The sequence below is a fragment of the Oryctolagus cuniculus genome, chromosome 11, assembly GCF_964237555.1.
Source record: "Oryctolagus cuniculus chromosome 11, mOryCun1.1, whole genome shotgun sequence".
NCBI lineage: Eukaryota > Metazoa > Chordata > Mammalia > Lagomorpha > Leporidae > Oryctolagus > Oryctolagus cuniculus.
In genome coordinates, this window is record NC_091442.1 from 11,407,338 (window position 1) to 11,431,488 (window position 24,151).

At 49.2% G+C, this 24,151-nt stretch overlaps 1 protein-coding gene across 3 annotated transcripts in view; it reads right to left on the minus strand.

The window, feature by feature from the left end:
* Nucleotides 1-24,151, minus strand: part of ARFGEF2 (ARF guanine nucleotide exchange factor 2) — a 115,663-nt gene that overhangs the window by 6,462 nt on the left and 85,050 nt on the right. For 2 of the 3 annotated variants that reach the window (XM_051844943.2, XM_051844941.2), the window contains 10 exons: nt 22,360-22,520; nt 19,806-19,936; nt 19,533-19,662; nt 16,617-16,752; nt 13,586-13,724; nt 13,445-13,499; nt 9,386-9,500; nt 7,856-7,894; nt 5,314-5,444; nt 1,176-1,344 (listed from right to left, as the gene is read on the minus strand). In XM_051844943.2, coding sequence (XP_051700903.1) covers nt 1,176-1,344; nt 5,314-5,444; nt 7,856-7,894; nt 9,386-9,500; nt 13,445-13,499; nt 13,586-13,724; nt 16,617-16,752; nt 19,533-19,662; nt 19,806-19,936; nt 22,360-22,520 — 1,206 coding nt within the window. The remainder of the gene's footprint in view (nt 1-1,175; nt 1,345-5,313; nt 5,445-7,855; nt 7,895-9,385; nt 9,501-13,444; nt 13,500-13,585; nt 13,725-16,616; nt 16,753-19,532; nt 19,663-19,805; nt 19,937-22,359; nt 22,521-24,151) is intronic. The other variant, XM_051844942.2, reaches the window with a different exon arrangement.

The window sequence follows — 24,151 nt, forward strand, 5'->3', positions numbered from 1 at the left end:
CACTTCCCAAATGCCCACAACAGCTAGGACTGGGCCAGTCCAAAGCCAGGAGCCGGGGCGGCAGGTACCCAAACACTTGGGCTATTCCCTGCTGCCTTCCCAGGCACATCAGCAGGAAGCTGGCTCAGAAGCAGAGTTGCTGGGACTCAAACTAGCACTCTGATTTTGGGTATGGGCAAAACCAAATGGTGGCCCAGCCGCTGGGCCGCAACACCTGGCCCACAAGCACTTCTCTAAGTGGCAAGATATTTTTTCCCCATAAAGCTCATGTAAGAACACAGTTTCGAAAAACAAAGGAGTACCATTCAGCCACACAGGATGCAAATCATTCTCAACCTAATCTTATTATAGGCAAAGGATATAAAACATCTGAATATTTTAAAGCAATGGAGAAAAATGATGCTTTGGGGGTAAAAATGGGCATTTTGGGAGAAAAGTTAAAGCAATGATATCAACACAATAGTTATATAAAAAGGGGCTGGTGTTGTGCAGCACATTAAGTGGCCAACCCATCCTAGAGAGCCAGTCCAAGTCCTGGCTGCTCCGCTTCTGATCCAGCTCCCTGCTAATGTGCCTTGGAAGGCGGCAGATGATAGCCCAAGTGTATGGGGCCAAGTGCTTGGGCCCCTGCACCCAAGTGGGAGACCCAGATGGCACTCCTGGCTCCTGGCTTCAGCACGGCCCAGACCTGGCTGCTGTGGCCATTTGGAGAGTGAATCAGTGGATGGAAGATGTCTTTCTCTGTCACCCTGTTAAATACATAAATAAATCTTTCTTAAAAAGTTAGAGAAAAGTACACCTTTTGTGCATCATCCAAAATAACAAAAAATCTCCACCCCACCCCAGATAAAATATATTTACTGCTGCAATTTAGGTATTTATTTTTGGAGGCAGGAGAGAAAACCCCTTAAATCTCAGGAAACGAATACTTTCTGTTCCTCCTAGACTATCGCACCTTTTTAGATATTTTCCTGCAGAATTTCCTGACTTGCTCTGAGAAGCTACCAAGTGTCAGGCAGTATATCTGGTATGAGGATGAAATGTACCAGCATCAGGCAGGAAAATACCAGGGAAGTTATTCCAGACACATTTAGAACATCAGGAGTTTCCAAAGGCCTTCACGTTTCAAGTCGGTGACCACGTGGCCACCTGGTCTACCCGCTGGGTGGCCATACCTGCTCGCCACAGGACGGTCCGCTGCTCGTAATTGGAGTTGAAAGCCTTCGAGAAGGAGTGGGACTCCTGCAAGCAGTCCAGCAGCTTGAAGAGGTGCTGGGAGGACATGTACTTGTACATGCCCTGGTCCTCCGTTTCTATGTGGATGTCCGCGTCCAGCGTGTCTTGCTAGAGGACAGAGCACAGAGCACAGAGTGGAGAGGATGGACTGGTTTGGGGCACCCTGATAGCAGGCAAAGGCAGACCTGTCCCCACGAAACACAGCGCACTACTCGCTGTCTTCAACTACACCCACCCCGGGCCTGTTCTCCAGCTGGGTACGCCAGCCAACTCGGCTGTGTTGTGTGAATGCGAGTTATGCGTCTCCACTCATTTCACTAAAGGGCTGCATTCATTTTGTCCAGGATTGAAAAAGGAGAAAAAAACCACAATGCAATGTATGTGACAAAGGTGTGAGCACGTTAACTGGAAGGTGCAAACCGGCAAACAAGGCCTGCGTGCGTCATGGACCTCAGTCAGGTAATTACTGAGCTGAAGCTCAACGACTGAAAACAAACCTGCAGCACCTGTGGAATGCTGGGAAACGCTACTGCACGCACTGCCCCACATCTGGGACCTGCTTAGGGACCTTGTATTCCTTGAGACTTTCAGGGGTGGCCCATCCACCTCAGAGCCGGAGGCTGCAACAGGCCACAGCGCCCAGTGCTTTCCCTGTGATTCTACAGTCACTGCGGCCTTCCCAAAACCCCTGCTCACTTCCTGGCACAAACTGACAGGCTAACCCTAAAACCCACGCAGAAGCACGCATGACACAGAGGCGGGGACTCAGGCTCTCCCTAGACAGCTGCAGCCATCAGGACAGGCACCCAGGGGCTTCAAAGCATTTGCAGGAAGACGGGAGCTTAATCTGGTACAAAGTATCTGAAACCCACAGCTAGGTTTTTCATGGTCCGCAGGGTTCATGACGTCCCTGAAGGCCCCTTGTGTACTCATGGAGAGTCTGGAAAGAGCCCTTAGATTCGCAGTCAAGGGATTTCCAACACAGGCTCAGCAAAACTCACGGGGGAAACGGACTTCACAGCAAGTGTGCTGGGAAGATGGCATCACACGCACGGGAAAGACACCGGGTTCCCCACCCCCGCCTTAGACAGGAACAGACTAAGGGGCGGGCAAAAGAATGGATCAAACACCTAAAAGTAAGAGCCACAATTATCAAACAAAAAGCCAGGCCTAAATCTACGTGACTCTGAATCAGGCAATGTTTTCTTAGACTTGACACTCAAGTACAAATGACTACAGAACAACAGGTGGGGGCCGGTGCTGTGACACAGCTGGGCACGGGTACTAGTCCCGGCTGCTCCGCTTCTGATCCAGCTCCCTGCTAATGCACCTAGGAAAGCAGTGGAGAATGGCCCAAGTGCTTGGGCCCCTGCACCCATGTAGAAGCCCCGGAAGAAGCTCCTGGCTCCTGGCTTTAGCCTGGTCCATCCCTGGTCACTTGGTTGTTGCGACTATTTGGGGAGGGAACCAGAGGGTGGAAGATTTCTCTTCCGTCTCTCCCTCTCTGTAACTCTGACCTTCAAACAAACAAATAAATCTTAAAAACAAAACATAACAAAACAAAAAGAACATAGGTAACTTGGACTTCATCAAAATTTAGAACTTTTGGGGCAGGTGCTGTAGTGTAGTGGGTTTAGCTGCTGCCTTTGATACCAGCATCCCCTATGAGCACTGGTTCCAGTTCCAGCTAATCCACCTGGGAAGGCAGAAGATGGCCCAAGTGCTCGGGTCCTTGCCACCCACATGGGAGATCTGGATGGCATTCCTGGCTGCTGGCTTTGGCCTGGCCCAGCCCTGCCCCAGCTGCTGCAGCCATCTGGAATGTAAACCAGCTGACAGAAGATAGCTTTCTCTTTCTCTCTGTAACTCTGCCTTCCAAGTAAACAAAATAAATCTTTAATGGGCCAGTGCTTTGGCATAGTGGGTAAAGCTGCCACTTGCAATGCCAGCATCCCACATGGGTGTTAGTTTGTGCTTTGGCTGGTCCATTTTGCAATCCAGCTTCCTGCTAATGATGTAGGAAAAGCAATGGAAGACGGCCCAAGTGTTTGGGCCCCTGCCACCCATGTGGGAAACCTGAATGAAGCTCCTGGCTCCCGCCTGCCCCAGCCCTGGCTGTTACGGTCATCTGGAAAGTGAACCACTGGACTGAAGGACTCTAACTCAGACTTTCAAATAAATAAAATAAATCTTAAAAAAAAAATTAGAACTTTTGGGCTTCAAAAGACAGCACCAATAATCCCAAAAGGCAACACACAAAATGAGAGATAACAGGTCCAAAGTCATATATCGGATATGAAATTATATATGTAGAATAAATAAAAAGGTTAAACAATAAAAAAATCCACAATTTAAAAACAGGCAAAGGATTTGAGTAGTCATTTCCAAAGACACACAAATGACCAATATATACAAAAGATGCTTAATATCATTAGTCACTAGAGACATGCAAATGAAAACCACAATGAGATGCCACTTCACATCCATGATGATGGCTGTAATTTAAAAAGGACAGTGCTGGCCGCTGGTGAGATGTGACACTTCACACACTGCTGCTGGAATATACGGCTGTGCCACCACTGTGGGAATCAGGCTGGCAACCTCTCAGGAAGGGGAATGTCCAGTTACTCCCTGAACACACCCAGGAGACATACGGCCACATAAGGAGCTATATCCAAGTGTTCACAGCAGCATTACTCATCACGACGGAACTAATCTAAACCTCCACCAACAGATGACTGGGTACAAAGTGTAGTACAAGCTGAGCATCCCTTATCCAAAATGCTTGGGACCACACGTGTTTTGGATTTTCGAACGTTTGCATACGTACAATGAGATCCATTGGGGATGGGGCCCAGGTCTACACAAGCGATCCCCCTGTGTTTCATCTATGCCTTACACTCACAACCTGCAGGTGAAGTACACAGCGTGCAGCAGAGTGTACCTGCACCCTGCCTGTAACTATCACGTGAGGTCGAGAGGAACGTTCCCCTGTGGCGTCTCGTCAGTGCTCAGGACATTTTAGGTTTCAGAGCCCAGATTCAGACTTTCCGGACTAGGTCTGCTCCACACCTCCACCCATACAGTGGAAGGTTAGTTGGCTACACATAAAAAGAAGGAAGTGCTGCCACATGCACTAACCTGGGGGAGTCTGGAAAGCGGACACACAAGGTCACACATTTTGTGAGTCCATTTATACGAAACACCGAGAACAGGCAAATCCACAGGGACAAAAAGCAGATTAGTGGCTGCCTGGGCCAGAAGGCGGGGGAGTGGGCACGCCCAGCTCATGGTTTCCTGCATGTCCTCATACAGTGATAAAGATATTCCCCAATCAGACAGGGGCGACGCAGGCACAAGCCCACAATCTGTGAAACCACTGACTGCACACACAGAGAAGTGGCCGCCTTCGAGCGGGATCTGGCCCCTGCTGTTCAGCAGTGATGAGACGACTGACAGTAGCAGCCAGTATTTAAAAAAACGGGCAATTTCCTACGTGAAGAAAACTCTGGTTCTGGCTCTCCTTGAGAAACTGGAACCACCACCAGCGCTGGGCCCGAGAGCTCCGACTGGCTGCAGGCCCCACCCGTCGGCCGCCCTCATTCCAGTGGGTCTGCTAGGCCCCCGAGGCCTTCAGTTTGTAAGCCATGGTGTAAGCCAACTGTCCAAGTTCTGGACACTCAGGTGTCTGTTTTCAAGAATCTTTATTATACACAAACACAAAAGTGAATTTTCTGAAGGAAAAACTAGGATCTTTAGAGAGAGATTTCCCCTCTCAGTTGTTTGTGTTACAACACACGCCAGCTGTGGGAACGGCAGCACATTTCAGGAAGCACCCTGGTGGGGGCGGAGTCTGAAATGCGGGAACAAGGACAGAAGCCCGACTCTCCTGTCTGCTCTGCCTGTTTCCGAGGGCTAACTCCCACTGTGGCCACCGATTCAGCATCCCTGTCTGCAGGTCTGGGAAGTCACGGACACGACAGGCCTGGGAAAGCCAGTCCCAGCCGGCTCCAGCAGGCCACTGACGCGGAGCCACTCCCTGCGGGCAAGGGTGCCCACGGTGAGGCCTTGTCGTACCTGGGCAGCAACCATGTGCTCGGCGTCTTCCTTTTTGCTCGTGGCAGGGTAGAACACGATGTTGTCGATGGTCTGGATCAGCTCCAGCTGGACCACACACTTGATGAGGAGGCTGGCAAACAGCTTCTGATCTGCATTAGACGACAGAGATGAACCCTGACGATGACTCAGCTGATGCTGCCGAGTAAACAGTCACCCGCTCTACTACGTGCCAGGCAGGCCTGACACCGTGGCACAGCCATGAGTGGACTGGACTCACACCCCTGCTCCAGGCATGAACAGAGACAGTCAGGCGAGGACCAGGAGAGACTGGGGGGAAGCTGAGTTTAAGTATGCAGGTCAGGGAAGGTCTCTGCAGATGTGCTAAGCAAAGACGTCAAAAAAGACGAAGGAATCTCCCACGCAGGTCCTGTGTCCTCCAGCGGGTTTCTCTGCCACCTGTGGGCTGCTCCTACAGGTCAGCTCTGCACCCCCTACCCCCAGGAGCAGGCAGGTCCTTGGGGCAGCAGCCCCTGAAGAGGCTAGCATCTCAGTGTGGGGGTGGGGGGAGCGGCTCTTCGTGGTTCTTAGTTTATGGACCACTTTCCATCATCCCCAGAGGCAGCCGCTGCCTTCTGCATTTCCTACTTTGCAGCTCGTAAGAGTAAATGTTTCCCCTTTAGGGCTGAGTAACCTCGGGCGCGTTCCCAGTTCTGAGCTTCTCTGTGGCTGACTCCGTCTCCATCCCCGCGGGCTCAGAGGTGGCCCTGGTCAAGCACTTGGTAACACTGCTGGTTAATATGACTGCAGCCAAAGCACAGACTCCTGCCCTGGCTTCCCACTGATGTGCACCTGCAGAGGCAGCAGGTGACGGCTCCAGTGCTGTGTCCCCGCCACCCACACGAGAAACTGGAATGAAGTTCCCAGGTCCAGGCTCTGGCCTGGCCCAGTCCCAGCTGTTGCGGGTATTTAGAGGAATGAACCAGTGGATGGAGATCCCCATCTACCGTTCCTTCAAATACATAAAAAAAAAAAAAAAAAAAAGTAGAGTCCCTGTGCCACTTCTGATTCCAGCTCCCTGCTAATGCTCAGCATGGCATGGGAGGCAGCAGATGAAGGTTTAAGTACTTGGGCCCCTGCTACTCATGGGAGACCCAGATGGAGTTCCAGACTCCTGGGTTTGGCCTGGCTAAGTTCCAACCATTACAAACATTTGGGAACTGAATTAGTGGATTGGAGAGCTGTCTCCATCTCTCTTTTAAAAAAAAAAAAAATTTGTTTATTTGAAAGGCTGAGTTACAAAGAGAGGAGAGAGACAGAGAAAGGTCTTCCATCTACTGTTTCACTCCCCAAATGGCCCCAGTGGCCAAGGCTTAGCCAGGCCAAAGCCAGGAGCTAGGACTCTACTGAATCTTCCATATGGGTGTCAGGGGCCCAGATACTTGGGCCATCTTCCACTGCTTTCCCAGTTACATTAACAGGCAGCTGGCTCGGAAGCGTAGAAGCCAGGACATATGAACTGGCGCTCATACGCGATGGCAGCATCATGGGTGGTGGCTTAACTTTCTGGGCCACAGCTCCACACTGTGTCTCTGCCTTTCACGTAAAATGGAAAATAAAACTTTTTAAAAACTGGCATTTAAGACTTCCTGATTTTATAATTGTGAATTGGGCCCCTGCACCTGTGTGAGAGACCCGGAAGAAGCTCCTGGCTCCTGGCTTTGGATCAGCCCAGCTCTGGCCATTGCAGCCCTTTGGGACGTGAACCAGCGGATGAAAGACCTCTCTGTCTCTCCCTCTGTCTGTGATTCTGCCTCTCAAATAAATAAATCTTTAAATAGTGAATAAAAGATAATGGTCACATATATTGCTTTTATTCAATGTGCTGCTTAAGAAGTTCAATTTATTTAAATAAAAGATTTATTTATAAGAGTTACAGAGAGAAAAAGGAGAGACAGAGATCTTTCATCTGCTGGCTTACTCCCCAGATGCCTGCAACAGCCAAAGCTGAGCCAGGCTGAAGCCAGGAGCTTCATTCAGGTCCCCCATGTGGGTGGCAGGGGCCCCAGCACTTGACCCATCATCTACTGCTTTTTCTAGACCATTAGCAGGGAGCTGAATCAGAAGTGGAGCAGCCAGGACGTGAACTGGCACCCATATAGGATGCCAGTGTCACAGGTGGCCACTTTTGGCCACTATTCCACAACCCTGGCCCTAAGAAGTTCAATGTTGACACCTGCAGCATGGCATCTTGAAGACAGGGTGGGACTGCTATGAAGACACACAACTTTAAAAAGACCAGAATAATGCTTTAAACGTGCCCATTCCTCAGTCTGCCAAAAATGTGCCTGAACCCCAACTCCACTACCCACTAGCAAGTCCCTTCATTTATCCAAGCCCCGGGTTGGTCACATGTACAACAACACTCTTCACAGGCTCGTGCTGGGGTTCAGTAAGCTCACACCCATGAAACACAGTGCGGTGCCTGGCACAAATGATTGACAGGCACTCAAACACACGGAAAGCGACATTAACAGACAAACTGGTGAAAGTAATTTGAAACCTGTATCTAGTGAAAGGATTTCTAATCCTTCAGCAGCTCCTCCAATCAGCAAGACAAAGCACCCAGAGACAGCACAGCATGAGCGAGGATTACCAACAGGGAGTTCATGGAAAAGAACACAGAAGTGCTTCTTAAACATATGAAAAACAGCTCCGTTTCACTCACAGCAAAGCACAAATCGCAGTTCCTTTAAAGACATCAAATTCCATTTAGGTGCTGCCAAAGAACATGTAAACAGGCACAACCTCAACAGATGGCAATCTGCAAATACGTTCTTTTTTTCCCCCCTTCTTTAAAATTTATTTATTTATTTGAAAGGCACAAATACACAGAGAGAGAGAGAGAAAAAAGAGGGAGATAATCCATCAGCTGGTTCACTCCCCAAATGGCCACAATGGCCAGGGCCAGGCCAGGCTGAAGCCAGGAGCTAGGAGGTTCATCTGAGTCTCCCACATGAGTGCAGAGGCCCAGGCCCTTGGGCCAGGTCCCGCTGCTTTCCTAGGAGTATTGGCAGGGAGCTGGGTCAGAAGTGGAGCAGCTGGGACTCAAACCAGCATCCATATGGGATGCTGGCACTGCTGGCGGCAGCTTAACCTGCTACGCCACAGTGCTGGCCCCTGCAAATATGTCCAACTGGCAAGTGTATCTATCCATGGACCCTACGTGCTATTTCTAGGAATTTAATACACAGACTCACAAATGGCACATACTAAGATTAGAAGTCATACAGTAGGGGACCGATTAAACAGTAGTAAGTACATCTACATACTGGAACAAGAGATTATAGTATCAAACAATGTGAAAGTACTTTATGAATTGATGCTGAGTGACCTCTAATATGTGTTAAATGAGAAAAGAATAATGCATAGCTTATGCATAAGTAGTGACTGTATAAATAGGAGAGGAGAGTTCCCAGGTGTAGGTGCACGTATGTGAACGTCTGTAAAGGCATTTCCGCTTGGATCTGCTGGCACGTGGATTAAATCCGTGGAAAGGCACACGAGAAACCAGTCCCTTCTGTTGCCAGAGGGAACTGAGGCCTGGGGCAGAAGAAAGTTCACTCTGGTTACTGGTTTGTGCTTTCTGAACACGTGAATGACATACACGTGTGCTCCCTGTTCAAAATGAATAAATAAAAAACAAATGTAAACAAAACAAAACAAAAACAAACAAAGTTGCCTTACTGGGGCTGGCATGGTGGTGCAGCAGGCAAAGCCGGCCTGTAGTGCCAGCTTCCCATGTGGGTGCTGGTTTGAGTCCTGGCCGTTCAAGTATGATCCAGCTCCCTGCTGAGGCCTGGGAAAGCAGTGCAAGACGGCCCAAGTCCTGGGCCCCTGCACCCGCGTGGGAGACCTGGAAGAAGCTCTGGGCTCCTGACTCTGGCCTGACCCAGCCCTGGCTATTGCAGCCATTTGGGGAGGGAACCAGTGGATGGAAGATCTCTTTCTCTCTCTCTCTCTCTCTCTGTAATTTTGACCTTCAAATAAATCATCTTAAAAAAGAAAAATTAAAAAAGACACGTGGCCTTACTTGCATATGGTCTACCCTTCCAGCTGTCGTCGGTGGGGTTGGAGAGCTGGCTCTGGCCTCTCTCGGAGGCATTTTTGTCTACACTGCTTACAGACTGGTGGTCCAGATCCACATCCTGAGAATAAACCAGAGAAAAACACAGAGCTCACTTGTCTTCATCAGGACTCTGTACCTGGGCAGAGACGTGCCTGTTTAACACTGCTGGCTCAGCTTGAATGTAAGTGCCTTGTTCAGTCTAAAGTAAAATCACACTGCACACTTTATATAGCCCTGGAGAGCTGGGGAAGTTCAATATGTCCCACCCCTCACTAAAGTTTTACAATTTTCTATTCCAACTCAGGCAACATTTCTTTACATATTATGATTTATAAATGAATATGACAAATTTTTCATGAAATCAAGTTAAAAAATAAATCAGTAGTATAGTAGCTAGTTTTTGTTGTGACAGTAGAAGACAGGGCTAAAAATCAAAATGTTTAAATAATATGCTTCATTTTTGTTAAAATTTTTAGAACTTATTTGAGAGACACACAGAGACAGAGAGGAAGGAAGCTCTCCTCCGCTGACTCACTCCACAAATGCCTGCGACTCTGCTCTCCCACGAGGGTGGCAGGGCCCCACTCTCCCGAGCCACTGCCTCCCAGATCTGCCTCAGCAAGAAGCTGGAGACAGGAGCGGAACGGGGTACTGAAGAACCAAAGTGACTCCATTTTAAAACAATTATTCTGGAGATGTCAAAGCTTACCAGGGACAGCACAGTAGAGATTGCTAAACAAAGTAACTCCCTGCACCCAGAGCTCCCGTGCTGTATGTAACTCTTTTTTCCTGCTGATGTAGCCCTTTCTTTCCTTTAAAAACTCTCCCAAACAAAGACCAGGGCCTCACTCCTTCCTCCGCTGTGCCAGTTGATTGGATGGGGTCCCTGTGGCAGCTTGTACTCCCGAAAAAACCTTGCTTTTGCAGTTCGGTGTGATTGAATTTCTGGGGGTCTCTGCAGGGATCTAACGATCTGGGCACAACATATTTTTTGGTGCCCAACAGTACCAAGCCTAGGCACTCTGATAGAGGCCTGGGAATCGTAACTGCTAGGCCAAAATCCGACCTCAGCGCTTCAGTTTAAGTTGCTGTGCCTCCATTACCTTTTAAAATCTAACGGCCTCAGAATTACTTGGAAATAGAAATTAATAATTCACCCTCTCCCCAATTAAACCAAAGTATCTGTGAGACCTGAATTAGAATATTTGTATACAGTCCACATGGTACCTGTGAGACCTGAATTAGAATGTTGTACACGGCACACATGGTACCTGTGAGACCTGAATTAGAATGTTGTATACAGCACACATGGTACCCGTGAGACCTGAATTCGAATGTTGTATACGGCACACATGGTACCCGTGAGACCTGAATTAGAATGTTGTACACGGCACACATGGTACCCGTGAGACCTGAATTAGAATGCTGTACATGGGCCGGCGCCGCGTCTCACTAGGCTAATCCTCCGCCTAGCGGCGCCGGCACACAGGGTTCTAGTCCCGGTCGGGGCGCCGGATTCTGTCCCGGTTGCCCCTCTTCCAGGCCAGCCCTCTGCTGTGGCCAGGGAGTGCAGTGGAGGATGGCCCAGGTGCTTGGGCCCTGCACCCCATGGGAGACCAGGAAAAGCACCTGGCTCCTGGCTCCTGCCATCGGATCAGCGCGGTGCGCCGGCCGCAGCGCGCCGGCCGCGGCGGCCATTGGAGGGTGAACCAACGGCAAAGGAAGACCTTTCTCTCTGTCTCTCTCTCTCACTGTCCACTCTGCCTGTCAAACAAACAAACAAACAAACAAACAAAAGAATGTTGTACATGGCACACATGGTACCCGTGAGACCTGAATTAGAATGTTGTATACGGCACACATGGTACCTGTGAGACCTGAATTAGAATGTTGTATACGGCACACATGGTACCTGTGAGACCTGAATTAGAATGTTGTACATGGCACACATGGTACCCGTGAGACCTGAATTAGAATGTTGTATACGGCACACATGGTACCCGTGAGACCTGAATTAGAATGTTGTATACGGCACACATGGTACCTGTGAGACCTGAATTAGAATGTTGTACATGGCACACATGGTACCTGTGAGACCTGAATTAGAATGTTGTATACGGCACACATGGTACCTGTGAGACCTGAATTAGAATGTTGTACATGGCACACATGGTACCTGTGAGACCTGAATTAGAATGTTGTATACGGCACACATGGTACCCGTGAGAACTGAATTAGAATGTTTGTATACATAACATAAGGACTTCCCCTTCTCTGGAGAAGAGGACAGCACTATTTGCTCTGGAAAGCAACACACAGGAAGGCACACCCAAGCAGTAGTTATAGCAATGCCACCCTGGAACTGTCCTGAGAGCCTCACTAGAGACAATCAGTTCAAGAAACTATGGGGTGGGGGCCGGCACTGTGGTGTGGTAGGCTTGGCCTCTACCTGTGGTACTGGCATCCCATAAGGGCACCGGTTCATGTCCCGGCTGCTCTTTTGGTCCAGGTTTCTGCTATGCTAAAGGCCTGGGAAAGCAGAAGATGGCCCAGGTGCTTGGGCCCCTGCACCCGCATGGGAGACCTAAAAGAAGCTCCTGGCACCTGGCTTCGGATCAGCCCAGCTCCATCTGTTGCAGCCATTTGGGGAATGAACTAGCGAATGGAAGACCTTTCTGTCTCTTGCTCTCTTTGTCTGTAACTTGACCTCTCAAATAAATAAATAAATAAAGTCTTTAAAAAAAAGAAAAGCAAAAGACCCGGTTGCCCCTCTTCCAGGCCAGCCCTCTGCTGCGGCCAGGGAGTGCAGTGGAGGATGGCCCAGGTGCTTGGGCCCTGCACCCCATGGGAGACCAGGAAAAGCACCTGGCTCCTGGCTCCTGCTATCGGATCAGCGCGGTGCGCCGGCCGCAGCGGCCATTGCAGGGTGAACCAATGGCAAAGGAAGACCTTTCTCTCTGTCTCTCTCTCTCACTGTCCATTCTGCCTGTCAAAAAAAAAAAAAAAAAAAAGAAAAGCAAAAGAAACTATAGGCATTGTGGTACAGCGGGTTAAGCCTGTATCCCACATCAGAGCACCAGTTCGAGTCCCGGCTATTACCTTTCTGATCCAGCTTCCTGCTAAGGTGCCTGAGAAAGCAGCAAATGATGGCTCAGGTGCTTGGGTCCCTGCCACCTATATGGGAGACCCAGACGGATTTCCAGTTTCCTGGCTTCAGCCTGGCCCAGCCCTGGCTCTTGTGGTCATTTGGAGAGTGAACCAGCAAATGGGAGATACATCCTCTCTCAATCTCAATCAAACTGTCTCTCTCTCTCTGGCTCTGCCTTTCAAATTAATTAATTAATTAAAAAAGATCGCAGGGGCAGGCGTGGTGGTGCAGCAGGTAAAGCTGCCGCTGGAATGGTGGCAGTAGGTGCTGATCGTGTCCTGGCTGCACCATTTCGGATCCAGCTCCCAGCCAACGGCCTGGGGAAAGCAGCAAGTGTTCAGGCCCCTGTCACTCACTCGGGAGACCTGGATGAAGCTCCTGGCTTCTAGTTTTGGCCTGCCCAGGCCTGGCTGTTTTAGCCATCTGGAGAATGAACCAGTGGAAGGAAGATCTCTCTCTCTCTGTCCCTTTGTGACTTTAAAAACATATTTTAAAAATAATTTAAAAAAAAGTACAATACTGTGTAGCCACTGAAAAGGCTGTCTCAATGACTGTCAAAGCCTGGGAACAACACTCAGAGTGTTGCTAACACAGTATGTGCCAAGTGAGCCCTCATTCATGTGTGTGTGGATCCACTAGGGGAGTGCAGTCACACAACAAAACCTAGAAATGCAAACGGCGCTTTACCGGTGAGGTGACTTATTTTTCTTAATCGTTCCTCGTGCTTTACAAAACCTACATTAATGAACACAGATTACTTTAGATCTACACCTTTTTCACTCACTTCCCACCAAATAAGGACAAGCAGTACAGACCGATTCGTCTTTCACGCAGATACGAGGAGAGAGGAAAGACAACAGAAAAGCCAGCCCTACCCAGTGTCTCTCTGATGAGTCGTCCTCCATTCCCGCAGGCCTCCAGGTCAGCAAACTGAAGGGAACGGAGAGAAGGGACAAGCGTCAGTGTCGAGGGCAGCCTGCTGGGTGTGGAGCGAGCTGCGCGGCTCAGACACTTACACGTGTGGGATGGTTGTCTGGAAGATGTCCAGCATGCAGCTGCAGGTCTCATCCCACACGGCGGGGCTGAACTTCTCTCCGTTGGAGATCACCAAGTTTTCTAAGCAATTTGTACCAGACCGAGCCAACTGTTCATTATCTGCGAAATCAGGCAGTGCCCATCAGGAAGCCTCCAGGGCTGCTGGATGCTAACAGGTCCCAGAAGCTTTATGCTGTGAGGCAGGCCTCCCCCGCCCCCACACACCGTGGGTTTGCAGACTTCTAGTTAAGGGGACAATGCTACAAAAACAGTGCTAAAACTTTTACAGCTGAAGAATTACTGTTCACAGTTCTATTGCCAGGAATGGAAGGAGGTCAGTGTTTCGCTACTTTAATCAAGTGGCTCATACATGAGAAACCGTAAAAGGACAGGGAAAATACTAGAACAGTTTAGTCAAAGACTACGTTTCGAATTTTTGCATCCAAACAGTAGTGACTGTAGTCATTTTTAAACTGCGTAATTTTTTGACAAACTTAATTAAACTTAGCCTAGCCCCAAGCCAACATTATTCACGGAATCCAGGTCTGATTTCCTGACACAGTAAAATAAATATGTATCTATTCAAAAAAAAAAAAAAAAAGTCCTTTACAGCAGCTGTTGATTTTGACTCCAACAGTACATTTTAAAAACATTTTACTATGGCCAGTGCTGTGGCTCACTAGGCTAATCCTCCACCTGCAGCGCTGGCACCCCGGGTTCTAGTCCCGGTTGGGGTGCCGGGTACTAGCCCTTGTTGCTCCTCTTCTAGTCCAGCTCTCTGCTGTGGCCCAGGAGGGCAGCAAGGATGGCCCAAGTACTTGGGTCCCTGCGCCTGCATGGGAGACAGGGAGGAAGCACCTGGCTCCTGGCTTTGGATCAGCGTAGCGCCGGCCGTAGCGGCCATTAGGGGAGTAAACTAATGGAAAGAAGACCTTTCTCTGTCTCTCTCTGTCTATAACTCTACTTGTCAAATAAAAAAAATTAAAAAAAAAATTTTTACTAGGGGCTATGCTGTGGCACTGGCATACCATATGGGCACCGGTTCTAGTCCTGGCTGCTCCATTTCCAATCTAGCTCTCCGCTAATGGCCTGGGAAAGCAGATGGCCCAAGCACTTGGGCTTCTGCACCCACGTGGGAGACACGGAAGAAATGCCTGGCTCCTTACTTTGGATCAGCCAACTCTGGCCTTTGCGGCCATTTGGGGAGTAAACCAGCAGATGGAAGACCTCTCTGTCTCTCCCTCCCACTGTCTGTAACTCTGCCTCTGAAATAAATAAATAAAATCTTTAAAAACAAACAAATAAAAATTTTGCTATAAAAATTTAAAAGAACAGTATAATACGAAAAGGCACATCTTTTAAAATTCACACAAAAAAACTTAGGTTCTACCTTACAGAAACACTTTACAGAGGCTGCACTGTGGAGCAGTAGGTGCTGCCACTGCCTTTAAAAACATAGCAATCCATATGGGCGACTGCTCGAGTCCTAGCTGCTTCACTTTTTTTTTTTTTTTTAAAGATTTATTTATTTGAAAGGCAGAGTTATAGACAGGCAGAGGCATTAAGAGAGAGAGGTCCACCATTCACTCCCCAGATGGCCACAACGACCGGAGCTGCTACTTTACTTCTGATCCTGTTCCCTGCTAATGGCCTCAAAAGGAGAAGATGGCCCAAGTGCTTGGGTCCCTGCTACCCACGGGGGAGACCAGGAAGAAGCTCCTGGCTCCTGGCTTCAGACCGGCTCATCTCTGGCTGTTTTGGCCATCTGGGAAGTGAACCAGCGGATGGAAGATAGATCTCACTGTGTCTCTCCTCTCTGTGTAACTTTTTTTTTTTTTTTGACAGGCAGAGTGGACAGTGAGAGACAGAGAGAAAGGTCTTCCTTTTGCCGTTGGTTCACCCTCCAATGGCCGCCGCGGCTGGCGCGCTGCAGCCAGCGCATCGCGCTGATCTGAAGCCAGGAGCCAGGTGCTTCTCCTGGTCTCCCATGGGGTGCAGGGCCCAAGCACCTGGGCCATCCTCCACTGCACTCCTGGGCTATAGCAGAGAGCTGGCCTGGAAGAGGGGCAACCGGGACAGAATCCAGCACCCTGACCGGGACTAGAACCCGGGGTACCAGTGCCGCAGGCGGAGGATTAGCCTGTTGATCCGCGACGCCGGCCCTCTGTGTAACTTTTGACTTTCAAATAAATAAATCAATCTTAAAAAAAAAATAAAAAGATGGAGCTGGCATGGTGCCATAGTGGGAAGAGCTGGTACTGCAGGGTGCCTGTCCTGGCTGCTCCTCTTCTAGTCCAGCTCTCTGCTGTGGCCCAGGAGGGCAGCGAGGATGGCCCAAGTACTTGGGTCCCTGCGCCTGCATGGGAGACAGGGAGGAAGCACCTGGCTCCTGGCTTTGGATCAGTGTAGCGCTGATCCAACATAGCAGTTCTATGCTATGACCTGGGAAAGCACTAGAAGATGGCCTGGGCCTTGGGCCCCTACATCCTCATGGGAGACCTGGAAGAAGCTCCTGGCTCCTGGCTTCAGATCGGCCCAGCTCCAGCCGTTGTGGCCATTTGAGGAGTGAACCAGTGGATGAAAGACTTCTCTCTCTCTCTCCCCGCCTCTGCCTCTCAGTAACTCTGCCTTTCAATCAAACAAATAAATAAAGAAAGAAAAAAGAAAAGAAATGCTTTATAAGCTGACTTGAGAGAACTGTTCCTATGTTCTAATTAAATTTTAAAATACGCTCTCTTTTTCTCCATCTCCTGATCTCTGTCTCTTGAGCTCTCTCTTACATTCTCCTTCTCTTTTTCCTTCTTTGCCTTTTCCCTCCGGTCTGTTGGGTTTCCCCCAATAAACTCTTTCCCTTACAAAAAAAATAAAACATAAAATTAAAAACACACATCTTCACCAGTTACATCATCCACTGTACTCCCTGGCATCATATGAATGCTTTTTCACGTTGAAGAAATCAGCCTTCTGCTAAGACTGGGTAGGAACAATGACACCTGGAGACTGAAAGAATACCTTGCTTTACACACCACTGCAATTGTGCAAAGACATCAGAAAGAAGGACTTCATTCAAAGCTTCATAAAACTGCGTAAAGACGTCACAAATAGCATAAAGTGCGTGATTGCAGGTTGTTGTCATCCACTCAGATTTCTGGAGAAACAGTAAAAAGATAATGTTCAAAGTTAGCCACTCTCCCCACAGGGAAACAGACTGCTGTGTACACTTCTGGCAAACTGTTCTGGCAGGCAACCTGGTGATCCACATCAGTAGTCTTTAAAATTCCACACCCACTGACTGTGCAGTACCACTTCAAAGAATCGATCCTAAAATACCCAAAGATTTGTGGGCACAGGTTTACGAACAGGGTGGCGTCTAGTCTACCAAGTAAGATGCCGCTTTCTCATATTTGAGCACCTGGGTTGACGCCTGTCTCTGCTCCTGCCTCCTGCTAACGAGGACTCTGGGAGCAGCAGAGTCCCTGCCACTCACGTGGGAGATGTGGATGATGTCCCCATCTCCCAGCTTCCTCCGAGCCCAGCTCCAGCTCTTGTGGCCATTTAAGGAGTGAACCAACAGATGGGAGCTCTGTCTCTGTCTCTCCACCTCTCGAACAAAAAAAATTAAAATAGAATGTATGAATAAAGATGTTTACCACAATGGCATTTAAACACTGAAAACAGATACAACTTAACGCCAACCAACGTGTACATTAAATTAAGTACATCCAGGGCGAGCACTCAGCCATTGAGAGGCCACTCGGGGTTCCGGCATCCCACGCTCGAGTGCCTGGGTCCAAATCCTGGCTCTGTTCCAGATTCCAGCTTCCTGCTGATGCGGTACCGGGAGGAACCATGTGATGGCGCAAGTATTTGGGTCCCTGCCATCCACATGAGACCCAAATTGAGTTCCTGCCTCCTGACTTTGGTCTGTTCAGCCCTGGCTGTTATGGGCATTTGGGGAATGAACCAGCAGATGGGAGACTTCTCTCTCTCAAATAAAGTAAGTAAATAAAAATTAAATTAAGTATATCCATATGATAAAAAATATGAAAGAGCCACTGAAAATGATGCTTATGTTTTACTGTTCTGGAAAAAATGAACACGAGATGACGCTAAATACACCTTACACTAAGAGCTCAATATTAAACACGCTCTGAAGTCACCAGAGAAAACATGCATAAAGATACTTGTAAAACCATGGGAAAGGAAAGGACTGCCAGGCATATGCCAGAAGTGGAAACCAGAAAGGAAAAAAGTAATAGGCTCAGTTACTTAAAAGCTAAAAATTTCCATATTGGAACACAGGTTTGAGTACGGGCTGCTCTGTTTCTGATCCAGCTCCCTGCTAATGTGCCTGCAAAGCAGTGGAAGATGGCTTAAGTACCTGGGCCCCGGCCACCCACGTGGGAGACGCAGGTGGAGCTCTGGGCTCCTGCCTTCAGCTGGGCTCAGCTCCAGCCATTGCAGCCATTTGGGGAACGAACCAGCAGATGGAAGACCTCTCTCTCAACCTTTCTTTCCGTGTCTCTCTCTCTATATATAACTCTGCTTTTCAAATAAATAAATCCTTGAAAAAAAAAACAAGCTAAAAATTTCCCAAAAAATGGAAGAAAAATAACAAAGTGGGTAAAATAATCTGTAATTTATGTAAGGATATGCCACATTCTTTCTATACTTAAAAACTCATAAATCAATACCAAAAAGATGAAAAACTCAATAGGTAGGCTCAGGTCAATACACAGATGAGAAACAAAGTGACTGATGCCAGGAGTAAAATCTGTAACCTCGCTAGCACATTTTATTTTAAATGCTTCTTTTTTTATTGCATCTACTTGACAGGTAGAGTGATACAGACCGAGGTCTTTCATCTGGTGAATGGAGACGATGCTGGCAAACATTAAGCCCTACTAAAAACAAAAAAATGAGTTATGTATTTATTTACATGGAAGGCACAGTTGTTGGTGGCAGGGGGTTCAGAGAGCCGCCTGCAAGACTGGCCTCCTGTATGTGCGCTGGTTCATGTCCGGCAGCTCCACCTCTGCTCCAGTTCCCTGCTATTGTGCCTGGGAAGGCAGCAGAGGATGACAGAGTGCTTAGCTCCTTGCTGCCCATCTAGATCACCTGGAGGGAGTTCTGGGTCCTAGCTTTGGCCTGGGCCAGCCTCGGCTGTTTTGGGCATTTGGGGAGTTAATTAGCAGACATGAGCTCTCTGCCTTTCAAATAATAAATCTCTAAAAAAAAAAAGTGGGGGGGGGGGACTAATATTTGCCAGCATTGTCTCCAAGGTTGACCTCACTAAAAACCCTAGTGGGGCAGACAGCTCACTTCCTGGTGGCTGACGACATCAGTGTGAACAGAGCAGCTAGGGTGACCACCCCAGCCTTCCCGAACTGGCAGCACAATGCCCGGAGCCAGGGGCAGGCCGTGGTGGCACCGGGTCTCACTCTTTCCCTGGCAGGGGGTTTCTTAGGACCAGCTGGTACCAGTGGAAGAGGGGAAGGATACTTCTATTTTTTAAATGAGTCAATTGATTTCAAATTATAAATTAATTTAAATTAATTGAGAGGCAGAGAGACAGAGAGCTGCCATCCACTGGTTCACTCCTCAAATATCAGCAACAATGAGGCTTAAGCTGAGGCCCAAAACAGGAACCCGGAACTCAATCCGGATCTCCCGCAGGACACAGGAACCTCAGCTGCCTCCTGGGGCTGCATGAGCAGAAAGCTACAGTCAGGAGCCAAAGGTAGGCACTGAACCCAGGCCCTCTAATACAGCCACTGGGCCAAACGCCTGTCCCTGTGATTAAAACATATCTTGCGTGCTCACTATTTAATTCTCTGGGTAGCTGATGACACAGCCCCTAGAGGCAGACGCAGGCACCCGGGCGCTCCTCCGCGGTGGTGTCCAGGAGGTGCCGCAGGCATCGCTCACCTCCGACTGCTGCTCAGGGAGTTTCATGTTGTCAAAAATCCGAAACACGATTCTGAACAGGTCCTGCCACCAGTGCTTCTCAAACGTGTGGCCGTAGCTCTTCATGATCTCGAACATGACCGTGAGTCCCCTGCAAGAAACATGGGCAGACACGGTACAGAGAGTGGGGGGTGTGTGGGGGAGACAACAGAGAAGAGGGTGGCGAGAACGGCAGGGCGGTGAGCAGGTGCCGGGCGTCTGTGGGGAAGAGGCCACCAGCCAGGGCCACGTTACCTTGTCCGCACATCCAGCTTGCACCTATTAATGATGCAGGAGAGCTCAAACAAGATGGGGAACCAGCCTCGAACCCAGACTCGGTCGCCAGGGGCCACGTTCATGTCGTCACTTGTGTATTCTTGTAGCACCTACGATGACAGTCACATCTCGGATGTCGACCAAGCAAGCGGGAGGCAGGAACTGTACAGGGATTAAGGCCCCACACACTTCCTCTCAAAGATCTCCGGTTAGCAAGGGAACAACAGAGAGTGCCAACGGGACAGACAGTTCCCTGGCCAAGGGCACAGGGCAGTCTCCCTGCAAGAGCCTGAGGATGTGAGCTTTAGAACAAGTTGTTAGGCAGATCACAAACTGAGAAAGGCAAGGAAGGTCAAATACCCAGGGTGACTCAGCATCTTAGGTTACTCAAACACCAGGAACAGCAGTAGTCACTACTTACTGGGTGACTGTGACGGGCCAGGAACCATTAAAAGTTCTCACAGCAGTCTCCAGTGGCAGCCAGACACGATCCCATTTTACAGATGAGTAAACTGAGGTAACTAAGAGCTACAGTAAGCTGCCCAAGGCCATGCAGCCAGGGAGGAGCAGGCTTTTCAGTATGGACGCGAAGCTCTTCTCTCTGCCTTATCTCTAGGATTTCCACCTGCCTGTTCGGTAGCCTCACTTGAAGTGGTACTGAAGTTTCTTTACCTCAGGTTAGCAAACATTAGGCAACCTCTCTGGTCCAGTTACCTCCCCTGCACAACTGGATGCAATTACCCATGCCACAGGTCTGACTCGGGAGTAAGCACACGAACACAGGGAAACACCTGCAGCGAGTGGTGCCGGGCGAGCTCTACGTACTCGGTCAGCGCCGGCTGTCAGCACCCGGCCCAGCGGACAGCGCAGGGACTGCACTGTCATCTCAGAGGTGCACGGTTGGTTCTCCAACAAGCATCTCGGGAGGGATCTATCTGCGTGGCTGCAGCATACACAGCTGCACCCAACCCAACGTGACCGCTGTGCAACTCTGTCATCTGGGCCAACAGTATGTCTTTAGAAAGAGGAGACACAACAGAAGAAGCCCAGGCATTTGCAGAAGAAACTAAAGGTAATTTTTATTTTTATTTTTTTATTTTTTGACAGGCAGAGTGGACAGTGAGAGAGAGACAGAGAGAAAGGTCTTCCTTTTGCCGTTGGTTCACCCTCCAATGGCCGCCGCGGCCGGCGAGCTGCGGCTGGCACATCGCGCGGATCCAAAGGCAGGAGCCAGGAGCCAGGTGCTTTTCCTGGTCTCCCATGGGGTGCAGGGCCCAAGCACCTGGGCCATCCTCCACTGCACTCCCTGGCCACAGCAGAGAGCTGGCCTGGAAGAGGGGCAACTGGGACAGAATCCGGAGCCCGGACCGGGACTAGAACCCGGTGTGCCGGCGCCGCTAGGCGGAGGATTAGCCTAGTGAGCCGCGGCGCCGGCCCAAGGTAATTTCTAAATATGAGTTCGTACGTGCATGACAATGGCAGAACGTGAGTTCCTAAGAGGGAGGATTGTTTTCTTTCAAATAGAAATGTTTAGCTCTCTGAACTCTGCCAAAATACAAGATCTAAAGTGTGATTACCGTCCACAAAAACAATCTGTGGAACATTCAGACAAAGTTCAGTATGGGGCTGGCATCGCGGCACAGCAGGTAAAGCTTCTGGTTCAAGTCCCAGCTGCTCCACTTCTGATCCAGCTCCCTGCTAACGGCCTGGGGGAAGCAGAGGCAGATGGCCCAAGTGTTTGGGCCCCTGAGACCCACATGGGAGATCTAGATGAAGCTCCTGGCTTTGGCCTAGCCCAGCCCTGGCCTTTGTGACCATCTAGAGAATGAAATCAGTGGATGCAAGATCTCTCTCTGTGTTTCTCCCCCTCTCTCTGTAACTCTTTCAAATAAATAAATAAATAAATAAATAAATAAATAAATAAATCTTTATATAAAAAAAGTTCAGTATGAATAAAATCAGTAATTTCCTGCACACAACAAAATGAAGAGGTACAATCCCTGCAAAGGTAGCATTCTGACCAGTGCTGTGGTGTAGTAGGCTAAGCCTCCACCTGTGGCACCGCCATCCCATGTGGGCGCCAGTTCACGTCCCAGCTGCTCCACTTCCAATCCAGCTCTCTGCTATGGCCCGGGAAAGCAGTGGAATCTGGCCCAGGTGCTTGGGCCCCTGCATCCCCCTGGGAGACCTGGAAGAAGCTGCTGGTTCCTAGCTTCAGATGGGCACAGCTCTGGCCATTGTGACCATTCGGGGAGTGAATCAGTAGGTGGAAGACCTTTTTCACTGTCTCTCCCTCTCTCTGTCTGTAACTTTACCTCTCAAAAAAATAAATAAAATCTTAAAAAAAGAGAAATAAACAGGAAGAAATAGCCTTCTCTTTTTTTTTTTAAAGGCAGCGTTCTGAGGTAAACACCTGGTTCCGGGCAGACACACATTTCTCAAAGTGTAGCTGGAAAGCTTGTTGGCTAGGGTTTTCTGCCCCACGACTCATTTTCTGTTCAATGTTCACATGGACAAGAGATGAAAAACGTACCCGAGGCCTCTCGGAGACGTATTTGCCACAGAAGCGGATGAGCCGGATGGCTTCCATGCTGGTGTCGGGGAAAGCGGCGTTGCAGGCAAACTCCGACAAGCACTTCACAGCGTCCTGGAAGGAGTCGATGGCTGCAGGGAAGTGGTGCTGGAAGATGTTTGCTGCGGGAACACATGGCGCACGTCTGGTGAGACCCGGATTCAAATGGGAACTGAGACACACACACACACATATACATGGCGCATGTTTGGTGAGACCTGGATTCAAATGGGGATTGAGACACACACACACACACACACACACACACACATGGCACATGTCTGGTGAGACCCGGATTCAAATAGGGATTGAGACACACACACACATACGTGCCGCATGTTTGGTGAGACCCGGATTCAAATGCGGATTGAGACACACACACACACACACACATACATGGTGCATGTTTGGTGAGACCCGGATTCAAATAGGGATTCACACACACACACACACACACACACATACATGGTGCATGTTTGGTGAGACCCGGATTCAAATGGGGACTGAGACACACACACGCACGCGCACACACACACACATATACATGGCGCATGTTTGGTGAGACCCAGATTCAAATAGGTATTGAGACACACACACACACACATACATGGTACATGTTTGGTGAGACCCGGATTCAAATGGGAACTGAGACACACGCACACACATACATGGCACATGTTTGCAAAGACCAGGATTCAAATGGGAACTGAAACACACGTACACACATACATTGCACATGTTTGGAAAGACCTGGCTTCCGAATGGGGATTAAGACACACATACACACAAACATACATGGCACATGTTTGGAAAGACCTCGATTCACAGTGGGGATTGAGAGACAGATACACATACACAGAGCACATGTTTGATTAACACTTAGATTTGGAATGGGGGAATGAGACACATGCACACACAGAGACATGGCACATATCTGATATTCAGTAAGGGGTCTGAGAAACGCACAGGGCACACGTCTGATAACAGATTCAGAATGGGGCTACATCCCCCCCAAAGAAACGATTATCTTTGTGGAATGTAAGCATGTTGGCATCTGTAGAAGACAGCTCCTCTCGTTAAATTATTCCAGGAGGGAAACACTGACTACACTTTGGGTCAAGCTGCTTTCCTGAGCTAAAGGAATGATGTGAAGACCCAGGTCTCCACCCACTCAACATCTATGGAGGGCTCACAGGATCTCCCGGAGACCACACAACCACAGGTGGGCCCAGGCTCTCCTGCTCAGGCCAGGGCACTCCGCACTCTCTGGACTAGGCTGCCTGGAACATGTTCTGGCTCTACCACTTCTAGCTGTGTGAGCCAGGCAAGCTGTTCTACTTTACCTTTCTGGGCCTCAGCTTCCTCTTTGGTGAAACGGGGGAGGGTGGTAGTTCTCGTTATTCACGGCACTCATGTTCTACAAAGTTGCTGTGAACAGTGATTCAGAGAAAACTAAACCACTGCTGGCCATGTAGGATTAGGCTTCTGAGAAACTCTAGTCATAACTTTCACCACTAAATCAACAAATAACCTTGTAGTGCACGTGTTTCTCTTTAAAGACTCTGAACCGGGAAGAGCACCAGAATATGGCCCAAGTGTTGGGGTCCTTGTCACCCATGTGGGAGACCCCAAGGAAGCTCCTGGGCTTCAGCCCGGCTCAGCCCTGGCCACTGCAGCCAGCAGATGGAGGATCTCTCTCTTTCTGTCTCTAACTCTTTCAAAATACACAAATTCTTAAAAAAAAAAAAAAAAG